This window comes from Canis lupus, chromosome 21, assembly GCF_011100685.1.
Source record: "Canis lupus familiaris isolate Mischka breed German Shepherd chromosome 21, alternate assembly UU_Cfam_GSD_1.0, whole genome shotgun sequence".
Lineage (NCBI taxonomy): Eukaryota > Metazoa > Chordata > Mammalia > Carnivora > Canidae > Canis > Canis lupus.
In genome coordinates, this window is record NC_049242.1 from 35,788,325 (window position 1) to 35,806,815 (window position 18,491).

At 50.0% G+C, this 18,491-nt stretch overlaps 1 protein-coding gene across 1 annotated transcript in view; it reads left to right on the forward strand.

Moving 5' to 3' along the window:
- MICAL2 (microtubule associated monooxygenase, calponin and LIM domain containing 2) overlaps positions 1–18,491 on the forward strand; it is a 135,662-nt gene that overhangs the window by 32,993 nt on the left and 84,178 nt on the right. The window contains 1 exon segment of the mRNA XM_038569053.1: positions 13,516–13,856. Within this exon segment, the coding sequence (XP_038424981.1) occupies positions 13,593–13,856 (264 nt within the window). The 5' untranslated portion in view covers positions 13,516–13,592.

The following is an 18,491-nucleotide window of genomic DNA, read 5'->3' on the forward strand; positions in this document are numbered from 1 at the left end:
GGGAAAAATGAATAGACAACTCATTAATGGCTGAACTAGTCAAAAAGGGACGTAATATAAAAAGTCAAATTATTCGAATCTTTAATATTGATTCAATGCCAATTGTATACATAGAACTGAGCTGAGTACTCTGGGAAACAGGGAAAAACACCAGAAAACAAAAGACAGTGGCCTGTCCTTCAGTTTATATATTCATCGTCCAAACAAGACTAATGCACACAAAAAAATGTGTTGGGTTCAAGGTTAAACGAAGTGCCAGACAGTCTGGTCTGTGCTCCTTTGCTTGTGTTCGGTTTATCTGGCAATTTCTCAGAAGCTGGGGGGTTGGGGAGGGCAGAGCTCATTCACCTACTATGCAGGTTCTCAGTAAATGGAATGTATGGAACCGGATGTGGTTAGTGACTCCCAGCCTGGCTTTGGGCCACAGAATTCCCTGGGGGAGCTAAAAGCCTTTCCCCCCTTGGCCCGCAGGCTACATAAGTTCTGTTTGGGGTTGGGCCAAGGAAGCTATATTTTTGGATCCTTCCTGGTGACTCTGTGGTACAGCCGGGTTTGGTGGCCTCTGGAATGGACTCCAGGAGTGAAAGGTCGGTAAGTGGAGGGGGGCAGCCTTGGAGCCTGAAAGCTCTAGCTCCTCCCTTAAGACCCAGCTCTGCTGCTGCTGCTGCTCAGAGCTTTCCCTCGGGCTTCCGGGCACTCCATGGGTCACTCCATCCTGTCTGTGTGTCTGCATGTCTGGTATCACCACAGCCATTACCCATAATTATTATTTAAATTTGATCCCCTGAATAGACTGTGGCATTCCTTTGGGACACAATGCATAGCAGCCTTCAGTTAGTACCACGGGGCCTGCCCTGCTCCAGAGGATGGGTAAGATTGGCGCAGGGGTAGGAAGAGGAAGCCAGAGGCCCGCTGTGGAGCCCTCCAGGGACGCACCTGTCTGACGCAGCCATGGGGCCGCTAATACTTCTGGGCATTGAGCCTAACAAGGAAATGGGGGTTGCATGGAGGGCCTGGTGAGCCCATCTAGGAGGTGTGGACTTTCACTGAGGGGTGTAGGGAGCCCCAAGGGCTGAGGGAACAGGCTGAGGCGGTGTTGGCAAAATGGGAAGTGGAGGCTAGGTAGGAGGCCCTGGCAGTGACTCGGGTGGTGGGGAGACAAAGGGCAGTCACCCTTCAAGCACCATGTAGCCTGGATTCTGTAGCCACTCTTGCTTAGATTTTACCCAAAAGCAGGGGCTATTGGGCATCTATGGTTGCCAGAGGCACAAGCGCCAGGCCGTGGGCTGGGCGTCGGAGAGCTCACAGTGCAGGGCGGCAGGCAGGCCTGGGAGTGGATCAAGTGCAACAGGATGTAGAAACCGTCGTGGGAACCTCCGCAGGGAATGGTGTGAGATGGGGGCTGAGGAGTGGTCCAGATAAGACCTCAAAGAACAGTGGTGTCTAGAAGACTGCCAAGCCAGACATCGTTGTGTTTTACCCTCATGTAGCCCACTGGGGTCAAGACTCTTATTATCCCATTTTATAGATGGGGGAACTGAGGTTCAAAGCAGCTCGGTACCTCATCCAGGCTCCTGCACCTCGCCAGCGGTGGTGCATGATTGTGACAAGTCTGTCTGACTCCAGGGTCCACACTGGGACCCTCGGTACTCTGCTGGCTTTGGTGCTCCAGCTCCAGAGCCCCCTGGGTCTTCACCAAGTAAAGAGAGTCCGTGTGGGCATGCACGACGGAAGCAGAACACAAGCCAAGGCACAGGGAGGGAGCCGTGGAAGAGTCTGGTTTATCAGGAGCTGCAGGGGGCTCAGGGAGTCAAGAGTACAAGGGAAGGGGCAGCAGTAGGGGGCAGGCCGAGAGCAGGCTAGGGGTGAATCACGATGGTGGTTTCTGTTCTTGCTCTGCTGGGACGTTTGACTTGGCCCTGAAGCTCATCAGGGGACCGCTGGAGGATTTGAAGTAGGACCAGAAGCTGACCAAGCGTGGGTTCTTGGTGTAGAGGTGTCTTTGGCGGCAGCTAGAGAAATAGGCTGGCAGCCTGGAGGGAGGTGATCTGGAAGCAGGAAGGGCTCGTGAGGAAATTTTGAGGGTTTAGATGAGAGCAGAGAGGAAGGTGGGTGGTAGCAGTGGGGCTGTTGTGGAGGTAGGCCTGGGTGCTGGGCCACCTGGGAGGTGAGGGAGAGGGGCAGGCAAGGGGACTCCGATGGTTTGGCTCAAGGGACTGGATGCAGATGGTGCTGTACCGAGTTTGGGGGTGCAGGGGAGGTAAACCGATCGCATGTGAGGTGTCTGTATGGGAGTCCTTGCAGTTGGCTCATGGGCCCAGAGTGCAGCAGATCCCATGGAGGGATATCTTGATGGGTCATCAGGACATAGCTATTGGTCAAACTACCGGAGTGTCTAGGTCCCTGAGGGCGAGAGGAGAGTAAAAATCAGAACCTCGGGACACAGTAAAATCTCAGGGACGTTTAAAGAGAGATGAGTCTGCAGAGCCTGAAATGGGAGCGATGGTGAGCAAGATAGGGTCCCGGATGTGATGATGGCATGGTGTGACAGCCTTGGGTGTGAGGCCTGCAGCTCTTGTGTGATTGGAAACCAGACTGTGGTGGATGGAAGGGGAAGTGGAAGTGAGGGGATGGACTCTGCAGGGGTGACCCGGACCCGGTAGGGAAGGAGGGAGAGTCTCATTTTGCTTCCTCCAGTGAGAGCAGTATAGACCTAGCTATGACTGCATTTGCACATGTTTTTGAGACTGACTTCATGTTGATAAATTCACACAGAAACAACAAACGCAGAACTTTGGTCAGTGGAAAAAAAAATTTTTTTTTTTTTTTTTTTTTTTTGCCTTGACAAATGCAGTCACTTAGCACAACTCTTTAAAATTTGGGGCCTTTGGAAGACAGACTCCGTGAGACGCGGCTGGGCTGTGAGCTTCGCGGGGCAGACTGCTCTGTGGTCGTCCCAGGGTCTTGGCCGAGGAGCCGTGTGCAGAGCCAGCAGGTGTTGTTGAGCGATCCTTTTCACGTTCGCTTTGCTATGATTTCCCTCTCCTCCCCGGGTATCCATCTCTGTCCTCCAGACCAATTACTGGGGTCCCAGTCCCTGAGACCTAACTTCAGCACAGCAGGGGATGCACTGCCATCCTGATGCAAGGCCACCTGGGGAGTGGCCTTGAGGACGTGCTAGGCAAATACTCAGCGGAAAATACACCTTTCGCTCTCCCATCCCTGCGTAAGTAAGTTAGATTAAAAGGAAGGAGCTACCCCTTCCATTTGCAGGAAAAGTGCACCAATTTTTGCCTTGGTTCGGCTTGGGCTGCCTTGAGCTTGAGGTAGGTAGGAGTCATCCCGCTGCAGGTGCCAGAAAACATTGAGCACATCCGTGAACTTGCACCGTGAGGCACCTCATTTAAATTTCACAGAGACTCCGTGTTGTTTATGACTTGTTCAAGGCAGTGCTCAGTGGCCCAGAGTCCATGCAGTTTCCACCACACCATGTCAGCTTCCAGGGACTCAGGAGCGGAGGGCTCGGGTGGGCGTGGGGGGCATTGACACCAGGGAAGTGACTAGCTTATCTGCCCTATTCTCCTGTCCTATTCCATTCGCATTTAGGGACGGGATGGGGATTTTCCATACAGGGTGGAGAGGGGTGTATGTGTGTGTCTCAAATGGAGAGGTGGGCAGGCTTACTCTGAGGGTCAAGCAACTTTTCCTGGATACTGAGGTCCTAATGGTTGTTTTGGAAGTTGACCACCACAACAATGGTGGTGGGGAGAGATCCCTCTCACGTGTTCACCCTGATGTGACCGACAGCTTTCTGACCCACAGGCCAAATTTGACACGCCTACCACACTGTGGTTTACCTCCTGCGTGACTTTAGGGAATGGTTCCTGCCTAGCAGATAAACCCTCGATTCTCAGTGACATCCTGCACTTGAAGTCTGCTTCTCACTATGTGAAGTCCAAATGTTTCAGGTCACAGAGGGCTTTCCCACGGTGTGGGTGGCGGGGACACCCGGAGAATCTGGGTCCTTCCTTCCTTCTGGCTCGGCCATCTCCTACCTGTGGTTTCCAAGGAGGCTCTCCTCTGACAGAAGTGAAAGAGCTTGGAGGGTCACTGGGGGAGATGGCTGCGGGGCCTTCCCAGAAGTTGTGTACGTTACTTCTGCGCACAGTCCATTACCTCGCACTGGTCATATGGGCTCACAGATGTAAGGAAGGGCCCAGGAGGAAGGAGCAACGCATCTAGCCATCAGCTAGCCTGTCTCTGCCGTATCCACCAAAGCCCAAAAGTTATCTCTCAGCTGAGTTTTTATCGGCAGATTAGCTACTGTCTTCATCTGATAGTGCATCGAGATCTCATTATCCAGGGCCTAGCATTTTGGAGTTTGATGGAAGAAGAGGAGTCCCTGGCCTAGACAAGCAGACACGTCTCTGCTGTGGTGTGCAGGGCAGCACTTACATACCTTTGGGCTCCATCTACTTTGTGTGGGAGCACTATGGGCATATGGTTAAGGATGCGGGTTCTGAACTCTGGCTATGGGGCTTCGCGTTACAGGTTCACCACTTCTGGCCATGTGACCTCGGGCCATTGGCTAACTTCCCTAATTCTCTGAAAAACGGGGATATCAATAGTGTCTAACAATGTCTGAGTTTGTTATAATGATTAACTTCTTTAATAATAAGTTTTTAACACATTGCCCAAGACTTCATAGATGCTCATTTAGTGCCAACAATTTTTATGTTCCCAAGGATTGAAGAGTCAGTCGTTCATTCGTTTAGCACATACTATGTACAGAGAGAGTCTTTTGCTAGGAACTGAGAGTAGGGAAGTAAAAAATTCACAGAAGAACTTGCTATAATTGAAGCAAGTACTAGATGCCATGGGAAGGATCTGACCCATTTGGGGCTAGGGAACTAGAGTATCTGGAGGAGACGGGCATTGAAGGAAGACTAGGGGTTCGTGTGGAGAGGATTTCTTCATAGCCACAGGCCCTGCTTAAGAACACCAAGTGTGCTGTGTGATATATTGGATTTAATGTTTTTGGAATAGGGAAGCTTCTTTGTTATAATAGGATTCTTCTAAAGGAGCCTTACCCATGTCCCTGAAATTGATGTCAGCCAATTAAAAATATGCCCAACCCTAACTTTGAAGGACAGAAGTCTCATCTAATGACACAGCCATTGTTCCCACTCGTTCGAGCCTGATGGCGTGCCCAATGGATCTGAGCTGACTTGTCGTCAGGGAGCTCTTAGGGAATCTTTACACTGCAGGGAAGAATGTTCCCTGCTTTCTCAGACCTGCTGTCTGCTGGCACCACTGCACGGGATGGTGAGAATGCAGGTGCGTTCTCCCCCGGGCAGTGTGTGGTGGGTTTGGGGAGCCAAGACCAAGACTTGGGAGCCGGGTGTTGAAGGAAATTTCACAGATGCGTGTATGGGGGCAGGAGTATCAGTGGTGGTTGCCTGAGCAAAGCAGAGTAAGAGATAAAATAACAACTTGTCAGAACTGAGCTTCCACAGTCATTCTGGAGTCCAGTAAGATTTGGAAGGAAGAATGAGAGAAGCCTAGATGACTTCACAAAAAAAAAAAAAAAAAAAAAAAAAAAAAAAAAAAAAAAAAAAAGGTTAAATGTTATTTCCTGAGCCAAATAAAACAAAGAGCAAGATCCTTTCATTAACTTAATGATTTCTTTTGCTTATTACATTTTAATTCAAAAGTATTTTAGAAAATTAACTTCAGTGTTAATTAGCGTAATTTTCTGTACTCTGGCCTTGGACAGCTCTGGCTCTTAGGTGGTGATGGTGGGGGTTTTCTTTTTCTTTTTTTGGGGGGGTAGTGGTGGGGGTTTTCTTAATGCATTTTATTTTTCTTTTTGTGGGAAAATATACAAAACATAAAACTTACCATTTTAACCATTTTTAAGTGTAGAGCTCCGTGGTAATCAAGTACGCTCATGATGTTGCAAAGGCGTCACCACCATCTACCTCCAGAACTCTTTCATCTTCTCAGATTCATAGTCTACACCTCAGACATGAACTCCCCATTCCTCTCTTCCCCCAGCCCCTAGCATCTACCCTTCTGTTTCCTGTCTCTGAATTTGCTTCTTCTCGGTACCCTCACTAAGTTCTGAGACAGGATTGCCTCCTGGAAATCAAAATTGAGAGTTCACGGTTTTCCTGGGTACCTAGCATATGACCAAGACAGTTGGGGCACACACAGAATAGACTGCTAAGTTTTTGTTAGTAAAATGAGCCTAGTGTGTGTGCGTTGAGATACATTGAATTTTGTCACCTCTTGGCCTATAACCAGGTATGCAGGTTTCCTGCATATGGTATGTGGGTTCATGGGCAAGGTATCCTGTGGGCCCAGCAGGAGATGGGGTCTAAGGGGTGACTTCTTGGAAAGAGGCCAGGCATGCTGGACCCGAGGGCCTGAGGTCCAGAGAACAGACCTGTGGGGGATGCAGCCTGGGGCCTTGACCCTCACCTGCTGGATTGCAAGCCCATTCTTCATCAAGTCAGCATGGTGCCAGGGCTTCTTGCTGGATGGCTCTTTCTTTTCTGGAGAAGAAGCATCCTGCTAACTTGGTGGAGGCCTACAGGCACTTGCTGGCCTGAGGCATGTAGGATCCCAAAGCCCCCTCCGGTCATCAAGACCAGTGGGCTAGTCAGGGACAGAAGACCCTAGACTTAGGATGTGTGTACAGGAGGCACTTGAACAGGTTGTACATACTCTGGAAGAACATTTGGGAGTGGAAAGTATGAAGCTAAAAATAAAAATCATCCAAAAAGACCATTTCTCCCCCCCGCCTGCTTCTCTCACACATACTGTTCATGTTTGGCTTGTTTTCCTTCTTCTATAGATATTGCTTTATGGAGTCGGAATCCTATTGAGCACCTGAAATTATACCCTGCCCTCCTCACTCTGCATTAGGGTGTAAGCGCTTCCCTATGGATTAAGTGTCTTTCTAAATATTATTTTTAAAGGACTGCCTAATACTTTATTACTTGGTTGCCCCATAACTTATGAAACCGTGCTCTGTTGTTGACACGCATAGACTCTCGGAGCCTGAAAGATCTCCAGAGACTTCAGAGCTGGACCCGTTTACTGTGTACGGTGTCTTCAACAAAGGCAGGCTGTACCAGTTCTGTCTACACGGCGTCGATCCGTTGGTGACTAAGTGTGGATTTTGAAGTGAGCTGGAACTGGGCCCCTTTTACAGCATCCCTCCTTGCTGCCTCTGGGATCCTGAGGAGGTAACTCTGTAGTTTGCCTTTTCTTCTGCCAAACAAGGATGGGTAAATGAGGTCAGCGATGTAGGCGTCTGGGACAGGGCCTGGCACGCTGTCAGCAGCTGAGCCACGCGGCTGTTGGTGTCCTCATGAGGTGGTGTGAGGGGCGGGCCCAGACTCCTCATGCCTAGGCTGGCCTTCTGCCCACCTCGGAGGCTTTGCTTCTGGAAGGTCCTTGAAGAGCGGCTTAGTGGTCCAAGCAGAGGTGTGGGGCACTGGCTAGAAATTCTTACTGAAAAATGTTTAAAGTAGGTACGTGTGTATGTACGTGCATATATATACACACATTTATATATATATACATGCACACACGTGTGTGCACATGTACACAATGCATGTGCATACATATATACACCTGCATTTACATAGGTACACACGCACACATGCATATGTATACACATACATGTATACACAGACACACACTAGGAAGCACATGTGGCAAACATAATTGCATTATAGAAAATAAAGATAAGCAAGTTCTGGACCCCACCCCCCGCCCTGCCCCCCAAGGACCTTATTGCAGAGCAGAAACAGAGGAAAGAAGAAGACCCCCCCACCCCATAGGCTTGGTGTGAGGACCCCTTAGGATAATGCTGGTGGAAGACCCTGGCCTGCCATGGGCCTCTGGTCACGTGGGCCTCTTCCTGGCACCGTGACCTGTCAGCATACAGGAATCTGGCTCATTGGAGCAGGAAGGGATCTGCTACTGGGCCTCCAGGAGGAAATGGATGGAGGTGAGGAAGCGGGAGTGTGTGAGGTCACTGAGTCAGACCAATGGAGTCAACTCGCTGTTGAAAAGTGTCAGGGGAGGACTGAGGCTGGAAGGGCAGGACCCACACAGAAGGCCTGGCCTGAGCTCCCCACCTGGGGCAGTGTAGACGGGAGGGCAGTTTCTAGGCCCTTGGGGCAGGCTGGGAACTTGTTAGGCCTTTCACGGTATGTCTCCTGGATGCGTTTTCCTGGGCCTTTCCTCGCAGGGCTCCAGATGGCGTGTGTTAGAAAACGTGTAAGAAAACTGCACGTGTGGCTTCAGCTTGCGTGGAAGGAAGGGCTTTGACTTCCTGTGGGTGATCCCTGGGGTTAAAATCAGGAACAGAAAGAAGCTTGTGGAGAGACAGGATTGACTGCCCTGGGGAGGAGGCAAAGGTGGAGCAGGCTGCCCCAGGAGGCCATGTGCGAGGGAAGGCTGGGGACCCCTGGCTGGAAGGAGGCCCTTTCAGTCCCTTCCCAACCTTGGGAGATCCCCCTTTCGGTTCACGTTAGTTGCTGTATGTCCTTGTAGATGGAAAGCCAGGCCTCCTCTGGCCAGGTGAGAAGATGAGGTGTGCAGGCCTCACCTGTGAACCTGGGCTCTGCAGAGATGCAGTGTCCCTGGGGGGGTACTTCCCGGGCTGCCTCTTGCCTCACCTCACCTGTTGGATCCAGGGTCTTCTGTGTGTGAGGCTTGGGTCTGGGGCTTCCAGTTTTTCTGACCACACTGTGAGTGCATGAGGGTGAAAACCGACCCTGCCTGGGGGCTCATTGGCAAGGTTATTTGGGGCACTCGGGTGGCTTAGGGGTTGAGTGACTGCCTTCAGCCCAGGGCGTGATCCTGGAGTCCCAGGATCGAGTCCCACATCGGGCTCCCTGCATGGAGCCTGCTTCTCCCTCTGCCTGTGTCTCTGCCTCTCTCTGTGTGTCTCTCATGATTAAATATATAAAATCTTAAAACAAAAAACAAAACCTGTCATTTATCCACTACCTGGTCACACTGTTTGATGCCATTTGGCAGGTGTTGAGGCCCAGGGAAGACAGAGGCTGGGGTCCTCAATGTGAGCACCCTAGAAACTCTTCAGCCAGGCAATGCCTTCTCTCACTTGAGAGGTACTTTGGGGCTCTTTGCCAAACCTTGAACTTGTCTCCCAGATGCCCCGGACTGAGCCCATTACTCATGCTGTTGTTGCCAGCAATCCAAAGCTCTGAGTTTTAATTTGTAGCAGCCATGGGCAGGGAAAGGGGGGTTGCTTTGTGACTCATGAAGTCACACAGGCAGGAACCACAAATAAGGAACCAATTGGCAAAAACCAAATAGCTTCAGGGCTATTCTTGGAAACTAAAGCATCACATCTTATTTATTCCCAGAAAATGAAGAAACCTTTCGTATTTCTGGGTGGCTTTATTTATATTAAACTCTAAATACCCTATCAAACTCTAAAAAACAACAGCTGGGTGGTGGTTGACAAGGAAAATTTTCACAAGAGCTATAACCTGAAATCCTCTGATTTAACTAATCCTCGATTTTCTTTTGGGGAAGGAGAAAGGGTACCCACCAGAAAAAAATTCCACTCCAGTCTCTGGAAGAAGGGGTTTGGAGCTCAGACTCAGTCTCCCAAGGCCCTCCCAAGTCAGCCTTCCTAGCCCACTAACAGAACTACCTGTATCAAGGATGTTTTGTATTACTGAAATTACAGAAACCTCCTTAGTCCCCACTCTATATTTGAGAGAATTGAAATCTCAGAAGTTAAGTGAGTTGTCCAAGGCTGTCCAACTGGGAAGTGGATTTGAACCCACATTGTCTGAATTCAAAGCCTATGGCTTCTAGTTTTATTTATTAAAGATTTTATTTATTTATTCATGACAGAGACAGAGAGAGACAGAGATACAGGCGGGGGGCGGGGGAAGCAGGCTCCATGCAGGGAGCCCGACGTGGGACTCGATCCCGGGTCTCCAGGATCACACCCTGGGCTGAAGGCAGTGCTAAACCGCTGAGCCACCGGGGCTGCCCCGCTTTTAGTCTTAAAGTACAGATAATTCCTTGAGCTGGGAAGCTAGTCCCTCCTTCTGGTTTGATGACGTTTGGGCCATTTGAGGAATAGTAATTGACTGCTGGTTATCACGTAGCTGCCAGGTGCTAAATACATCACATCCATGATTGAGTTTATTCCTTGTAACCCTACAAAGCCAGTGTGATTGTCTCATTTTACAGATGAGGAAACAGTCTGAGATACGTTAGATCACTTGCCTAGCAGGTGCATGAGACCAGATTCACACCTTCATCTGCTAGGACTCCAAACCGTCTGAGGCTCTTCCATGAGGAAAACTACCCTCATGGGTGTTAGGGTCTTTTTAAGGTCTTTGACTTCAACTGCAAAGCTGATTTTGCAGGTTGAGACCAGACCCTTCAGACCAGGGAGGCAGGTCTGAGCCTGATACGAGCTGCTAGCGTACAGTCCAAGGAGCACCGTCTGCTGTCCGGCCACCCCTCTCCACCCCCACCCCATATCTCCCTCTAGAGAAGACCGAGTTCCTAGGGCCCCCATGCACAGCCAGCACACTCCACGCCACCTTTGGCTCTCCACTGGAACCCTAAGATTAAGTTCGCTCGGTTTTCTTTTGGGGGAGGAGGGACGGCAGCTGGAGTGGGAAGGATACAGGTTCTTCCAGTTTGTAAATGATTCTCTGGGAGTCAGGTTTGGCTTGATATCTCTAAACAGTTCACCCTTTTAGACAAGGGGGAGCTGGCAAGTCGAAGAATTGATGTACAGAAGTGTTTTTTCAAACTGGTGCATTCCCCGGACACGAATCTGCCCCACGTGAGAGAGATGCAGTGCACATTTCCACATCTGCCAAGTGCCTCCCAGGGCCTGGCTCTGCCCCCACACACCTCGCCCTACACAGCAACCCTGCAAGGTGGAGAATACCAGGTCTCTTACAAAAGGAGAAACTGAGGCTCAGAGCTTCTATGGCTTGTGTGAGGCCGTGAGGGCAGCCAGGGGCCAAACTGAGCTTGGACTTGGGCTCCAATAGCCCCAAAGCCTGGATGGGCAGGTGGCTCTCTCTGCACCATCTGCCCATCCCCAGAAAGGACTACAGGGTGCCAGCTGAATTCAAGTAGTTTTGTCTTTGTCAACGGCCGCATCCTTTGTTCAGTGCTGGGCACAGGAATGGTTCCAAAGATAGAGACTGGGGATGTTCCTTCCCTCTGAAAGCAAACGAGTCTTGCTCTCTGTTTATGCTCTCTGGGTGGTAAGTCTTGTACCTGGGGAAGAGCTGAAACAGTAGGAGGCAGTGTTTACGTGAGCGATGCCAAAGTGAGCACTGCGGACCTTTAAGGAGCCGAGGGAGCATCTGGGAGGGAGTCCGTGTCTTATCGGCACCTGGCAAAGCACAGGGCCAGCTCTCCATGCGCAGTGACTTTGCAGGGTGGCGGGGAGCAGAGCCGCCAGGTCAGGGCTCCTGGAGGACAGAGGCCTGGCTCAAGAGTGCCCCGGGCTGGGCCTGGTGCAGGGAATGGGCCCTCAGCCACGCACGGTGCCAGGCATGTCGGAGGTTCCTGGGGACGGGGTGAGGGGTGGTGCCCCTGCTGTTGTCAGCGCCCCCGTGGCCAGCAGCGTCTGGGTGTCTGCCCCCAGCAGCCCCCCCCGCCCCAGGTGCTGCCCGCGGGCTGCCATACACCGTGTGTGCATGCGAGTGCGCACCTCTCCCCTGGGGCTCTCCCAGCTATCTTGCTCGTTCATTCACCGCCTCCCACCACCTCATCTTCCCAGAGGCTCCTCTCTGCCCTGTCGCTCTGTCTCCTGCCCCCTCCATGATCTGCCCTGGATGCTCCCTCCACACCTTGTCATGAGTTCTGAACTCTAGATGCTCTGAGCTTGCTGTGTGCTGGCTCTTTCCTGACTCACATCTGTATGGCCTTTCCTTTGCCTGAGAACTTCTATTCCCCAGTCTTCTAGTGAAATTCATCTTGTTCCTAAAATTGTAGTGTTTGGGGCATCCTCCACTCCCCCTGCCCGCCCTACCCCGTGGCTCCTCTGGACACGTCTAGGCTCTCTCAGACGCCTCCTTATCTGGCTTCCATGCACCTTGCTCATCTTTTAAAAGCACTTTCCTGTTGTCCTATAATCAACTCTTCATACACCTGTCTTCCTCCCTAGGCCCCATCTCTGCATCCTCAGTACCTGGGGGGCTGCATGGCTCTTGCTTAGGCACCAGTAATTGTTGCTGAATGAATGAGTAAAGGATGAAGGAAGAAAATAGACACTTTGCTCTGCTTTTAATGTTATAAGGCCAGCCCACAATCCAAATGCACCCACACAGTGTTTCTGTCTGGAGAGTGGGAAGCCGCCCAGCCCTAGGGCCTTGTCTCTGTATTCGCTGACCTCCTCCCACCAGGCCTCTGTCTGGGGAAGCTTGATATGCTGTGTGCTCTTGTTTACAGACCCTCCCGAGCCCTCCTGACAGCTGGGCCAACCCTAGTTCCTCTACACTTGTCTTCTTGCAGTAGCTTTGGGTTCTGGAAAAATAGCTATTGCTTTGGAAAATCGACCCTAACTTATTTTTGTTCCTTTGAAACTTGAATGACTTTCCTAAGAAATGCCTGAGGTTAGAGTGGTGCAGAGAGACAGGCCAATGGCCCAAACCCAGGCGAGCTATTTTCGTAATGTGAATGAATACCCATTGCATTTTTCCTTCCATCGGCCTCAGCACTTGTTCCAAACAACTCACAGCTTGGGCTCACAGAGCACAGACTCCTTTTGCACATCGGGAGGAGACCCATGTGTGTCTGTGTCTTTCTGTATGTCTGACTGAGGTAGATGCTGTACTTGCAGCTGATACTGGGAGTAGAGAGAAGTTTCGAGAAGTTGCCATTTGTCATCTGTATAGGGGAAAGACCTGCCCTCTGGTAACTAGTGGAGGAAGACTTTAACGTTTTGTGTCTAAGGATATGTGAGAAGGCCATGAATTCTAGGGAGGCAGGTGCTTTGAATTTTTTGGTCTGTGTGCTAATGTCACGGGGCTAGATTACACTAATATTACTCAACCAATTTGTAGCACCACGAATTAAAGATTTCCGTGGTGCTTGCTACATCTGGTGTGCTTTTCTGGTTTGTCCCCCCCCCCCCCCTTACTACTTGTTATTTCTAGAACTATCTGGCTCATAACAAGATTGACCAGGTAATGCTGACATCAGCCAAGGTATATCTTTGAGTGACCTGTATGTAATTCTTTTACAGCCAGTGAGAAGAGTGGGGTGTTGGCAGGGGGAAAAAGATAGCCAGCAAGACAGCATTGCCAGCTCAGAAGGCATGATTGTACCTTTTCTATAGATGATTTATCTTTAGCATTAAGTGTTATGTTTAGTATGCTTAGCATCCCAAAGGAATTTTATTTTTCCCTCTCAGCACCCATTCCCCAACCCTGCCCTCATTACCATGGAGCTCACCTCTGCCCCCACCTTCCTTTGCAGGTGTGACGTTTTTCCAGGTACTTCATGGTGTTCTCCTCTAGCTTGTCCAAACCACTGCTCTACACAGCTGCTGAAACATGGGGGAAAACGAGGATGAGAAGCAGACCCAGGCCGGGCAGGTCTTCGAGAACTTTGTCCAGGCTTCCACGTGCAAAGGCACCCTCCAGGCCTTCAACATCCTCACACGACACCTGGACCTAGACCCTCTGGACCACCGGAACTTTTATTCCAAGCTCAAGTCCAAGGTGACCACCTGGAAGGCCAAAGCCCTGTGGTACAAACTGGACAAACGTGGATCCCATAAGGAGTACAAGCGAGGGAAGTCTTGTATGAACACCAAGGTAAGGGAAAATCCTGTGTAGACATTTCTTACCTTTGAGGGGTGTGCGTGATGGCTTGCCGGGAGGTTAGGAAGCTGTTGCCATTTTGCCATTCTAAGGTCCTTAATAGGTATGGGTATGTGTGAGCATTTTGCTTGGTTGAAGATTTCCTTTGCCTGCACATGCACAGCTTATCCTGGGTGGGAGCTTCTGTCTTAGAGTGGTGGCCTCAGCTACTCTTCCTGTGGCCTCTCCAAGGCAGAGAGAATAAATGCATGCTTGGCATTATCTTGCTTCTACTGTCACCACTATTACTGCTAGTAGCTACTATTTATTGAACAACTTCTGTGTGCCAGGAACTGTATAAACATGGTCTCAGTGAACACCTACTACATGGTCCTTTGGGCCATTTTAGAGCTATGGAAACTGAGAAGTCCATTATCTAGCTCGAGATCACACAACAAGGAGGCAACTTTGGTCTGATTCAAGAGATTTCACCCTAAATTCCATTCCCCTGGGAGCCAACATTGTAGAAAGATCCCTTGACTTTGATTGGCTAAGAAATAGTCTTTGGTCCTTCCTGCCTTTTCCTCCCTCTCTCTTTCCCTTCTTCTCTCCACCCTCTTCCCCAGGATGCATTTCTGTGCTCAGGGTCATACTTGCAGTTAACCCTCCACAAGCTGATTACTTCCTCCACTCTTTGGCCACAGGTGACATTGGTGGACATCACATCTCTATCACTGCAATGCACACTGCCTAAGGGGCAGCCGGAAGTCAAGACATCTCGGCCTGGCCCTTGGGGGGCTGTCAGCCCCAGGCAGTGGTCCAGACTGTATGTTTAGGTTAAAAGTGAGCGTGCTGTATTTAGACCTCACAGGAGGTAGTTTAGCCAGAGCCCTTGGAATTTTAGTCGGTGCCAATCCCAGACAAGGGGATTGAACTCTCCATGGCAATCAGGACTGTTGTGTTTTTGTTTTGGTGATGAGAAGCTGTTGACTGTACCGTGGGATACGGCCGGCCTGCGTTCCCTTGCCCCCAGGGGGACAGCTGCCAAAGCTCCTCCAAGCCTGGGGCGCGCTGACTTTATGGGGCATAAGAAGAGCATTCCCACAAGTCCAGAACTTCAGCCCAGAGCTCTAGCCATCCAGGCAGTGCCTGCCCATAACCTTCCAAGCTTTATCCCTATACAGAGGAGACAAAAGTGTTAAAGAAAGAGGAGAGAAAGGGGTGCGACAGGTCGCTGAGGTGCCACCCTCACCTAGCTGCTGTGACTTCATGGCTCCTGGTTCACTGGGAAGCTCTTCAGACTTGGAGAATGGGGGGAGCTGTTTGCTTTCAAAGTATCACCCTCTTCAGACTTGGAGAATGGGGGGAGCTGTTTGCTTTCAAAGTATCACCCTTTTCAGTAACTGTGTGTGGCAGCTTTCTTTTGAAAAGGTCCCGTAGAAGTCAGGTGGCCGGGCTGTAAGGTGTTTTCTCAGGAAGGTTTTCAGAGGCCTTTTTCTATGAGGAAATGCCATGGCCTCATGTACCCAGCAGTGTCTGGCTGTTGAGGTGACTCTCTTGGTGCTCTGAAGACAGACCTGCAGAGGGAGTGAGCGCCCGGGGGTGGGGGTGGGGGATGGAATGGAGGCTCGACCACTAGGAAGATGTCCTTTTTTCAAAAATCATCAGTCGATTGCCTCGCCTGTCTGGCCAGCCTTTATTTTTCAAGCCTCGATGAGTTGAAATAGAAGAGTCCTTGTGGACTCTTGAGGTTGGCAGGTCACCACTGGTGCCGGGGATACAAAGGGAAGGCACCAACATTGGTAGTTAGTGATGCTGAGTTGAGAGTGTATCTTGCTCAGGAATTTTCTGCCTTGGAGGAGGAGGAATAAGGACCTTTCAAACATGTGGTAGCCCATCTCCTAAGCACCACCTAGATCCTGGAGCATGGAACACATTTGAAGATGTGCTCCAAGTATGGCTCTGACTGTGTGAGGTCACTTGAGCTGCACACTTCAGAAACCCAGCTCAAACCTAAACAAAAAAAGAGAATCATTAACTTGTATAAACAGGAAGGTCCAGAGAGTCTTTCCCATCCTCTCTCCTTCCATCTTTGTCTTGGACGTTTTGCTCTATGTTGGCTCCAGTCTTCTCTCCTACAGATTTTCTCCATGTGGCCTCTAGTTCCTATCTTTATAGCTCTGTGACCCAAAGGCTAGACTCTCTTTCCTCCTGCTCAATATTGAATAAAATTTTAGGGAAGGATTCTAATTGGCCTGTGTCTGGACCAATTATTGTGCCCAAACCAGGGGAACTGGCTACTGTCTTTGGTAGCCCTTTCAAACATCATATGATAGACATGAGGGAGGAGCAGGTTCCCAAGATGTGGATGGATAAATAACAGGGTCCTCTACAGGGACTGTGTGCATTCTGGTTATGGTATAGTCTCTCTCCATATTGGATTCATGTGGATGGTTAATGGCCAACTCTAAGAACCTAGAGCTTGCAGTCCTTGTTGTGAGTCAGACAAAACACAGAACACGGGTCCTCCCTCTCTACTAACATGAACAGACTCTGTCTCACTCACACACCTCGCTTAGGTATCCTTGGGTGTAGTAGTTTACGCTGAGCATTAGCCAAACAAGAAATGCTGGGTATTAGCATGCACATGGATGATCATTAATGCTAAGACATATAACATAGGTGTGTCAGGTATCAGGCACATGGTCAAGCTCCTGGCTAGCCACAGCTAGAGTAGAAATTAACTCATCCAGAACCCAAAACTTTCCATTGTTGCGGATACCTCAGAACCATCTGGAGTGGATCAGGGCTTTAGCATTTCACCAGCATATATCAGCAGCTACCGCACTCTTCATGCCAGCAGTGTGTGAGTGTGAGTGAGCAAGTGTGTGTGTGTGTGTGTGTGTGTGTGTGTGCATGTATGTTGGTAGTGGTGATTGAGGGAGATTGACCAGCATCTGTTTGGAGAAGGAAGCCTCTGATAGGGGTAGGGGAACAGGGAGAAGGACCTACATTGTCATTAGAGCATTGGCTTAGGTGTCAGTTGCATAATCTAACTTGGGATCATTGTTTACTAATTAGTTATGAGGGTTTTGTCAGGCACTTAATAATTCTTTCCCTGGGTGTGATCTGTTTGGATAAGGATACAGTGATCCAAGGATCAAGCCTAATTAACTCTTTTAGGACTAACACTGGTTCTGCATCCGGATAGTACCTTTATCAAATATCACATCCAATTATGTAATGTCCCTGGGGAATACAGCCCAGAAAGGGGGGGGGGGAAGCAATATAAGGTTTGGCATGGCAATTGCCATCATCACAAAATCGTGGAGTCTGGTCTTTTATATGTATCTAATATCAGAAGGAACTGGAGAGGATGTTGTGTACAATCTCTACATCTGACAGGTAACACAGAGGGGCCCAGGAACCTGAAGCCATTTATCCGAGGCTAGCGGGCGACTTTGTCAGGATTTGGACTCTATTGATGAGTTGGCTCCAATATTCTTTTGTTCATTCATTCAGCAGGTATTTCTAGCGCTCTATGCACCTGACAGGGGAGGTGGCTTGGAAGACAAATGAGAAGTGGCTCTCAGCAGTTTGGGAGACAGAAACATAATTATTTCTGTATTTATTAACTTACCTAGTCATTCATGAGGTGAATAATTATTGAGCAGTTGCTGTGTGCCAGTCACTTGTCTAGGTACCAGTCAGCCACGAGATAGCTCGGTGGCCTTGGGCAGGTTGCTTAAATCGTGGATCCTCAGTAGCGATCTGTGTAAAATGAGGATAGCAATGGTCGCTCTCTCATGGAGTTGCTGTGAGCACTAACTCAGGCGATCTTTGTGAGGGATTTAGAATGTTGCCTGGTACATATAAGTGAACCGCACATGCTCGGCCAGTATTGTCACTGGTATCCTAAGTGTACGACACAGGTGTGTACACAGTCTGCAGGAGTCTAGAAAAGCAATGACTGAGCATGACCGGAGCAGTCTGGCAATGCTTCCTGGAAGAGAAGGTGTGATTTGGAGCTTGACGTATGAGAAGAAGTTTGCCTTGCCGAGCTGAGGGAACACAGGACAGGGAGCTGTATTCCAGGAAGAGTGTGTTGCTTTGTAAGAGGAATGAAGGTGAGAGTGGGGAGAAGGGGAGAGCCAGAGAGAGCAAAATAGGTGGATGTGCAGGAAGTGACCCGGGAAGAACGGCCTCCCGGGGGCCAGGCTGTGAAGAGAGGGTTGCAGGGTCAAACAGAGGACCTAGGGGACCATTGAGGACGAGCCCTGGATTCCTGACCCTGGGTTCTTTCTACCACCTTCCATGGGGTTGCTCAGTAATCACAGATAACCAGCGCAGACCAGAAGGCATTTGTACATCATAAAAACATGCTCACAGGAAATGACTCATGGACTCTTGTCACCAGCAGGAACGGGGCCAGCCTATAGAATGAAAACTGTTGGGTTATCTTGTGAGAAGGAAATGTCTGTATTTTGTGAACATCCAGCAGGGTCACCACCTACCTTTTGTTCCTGACTGTGACCCTTGCCCATCTCTGCCCCTGCAGTGGCTCCCCAGTGGTGGGTAGCCCAGGCTTAGCTGATGCAAGTGGTTCTTGAGCTCCACGAGCAGAGCACAGGAGGAGGTAGGGAGGTAGGG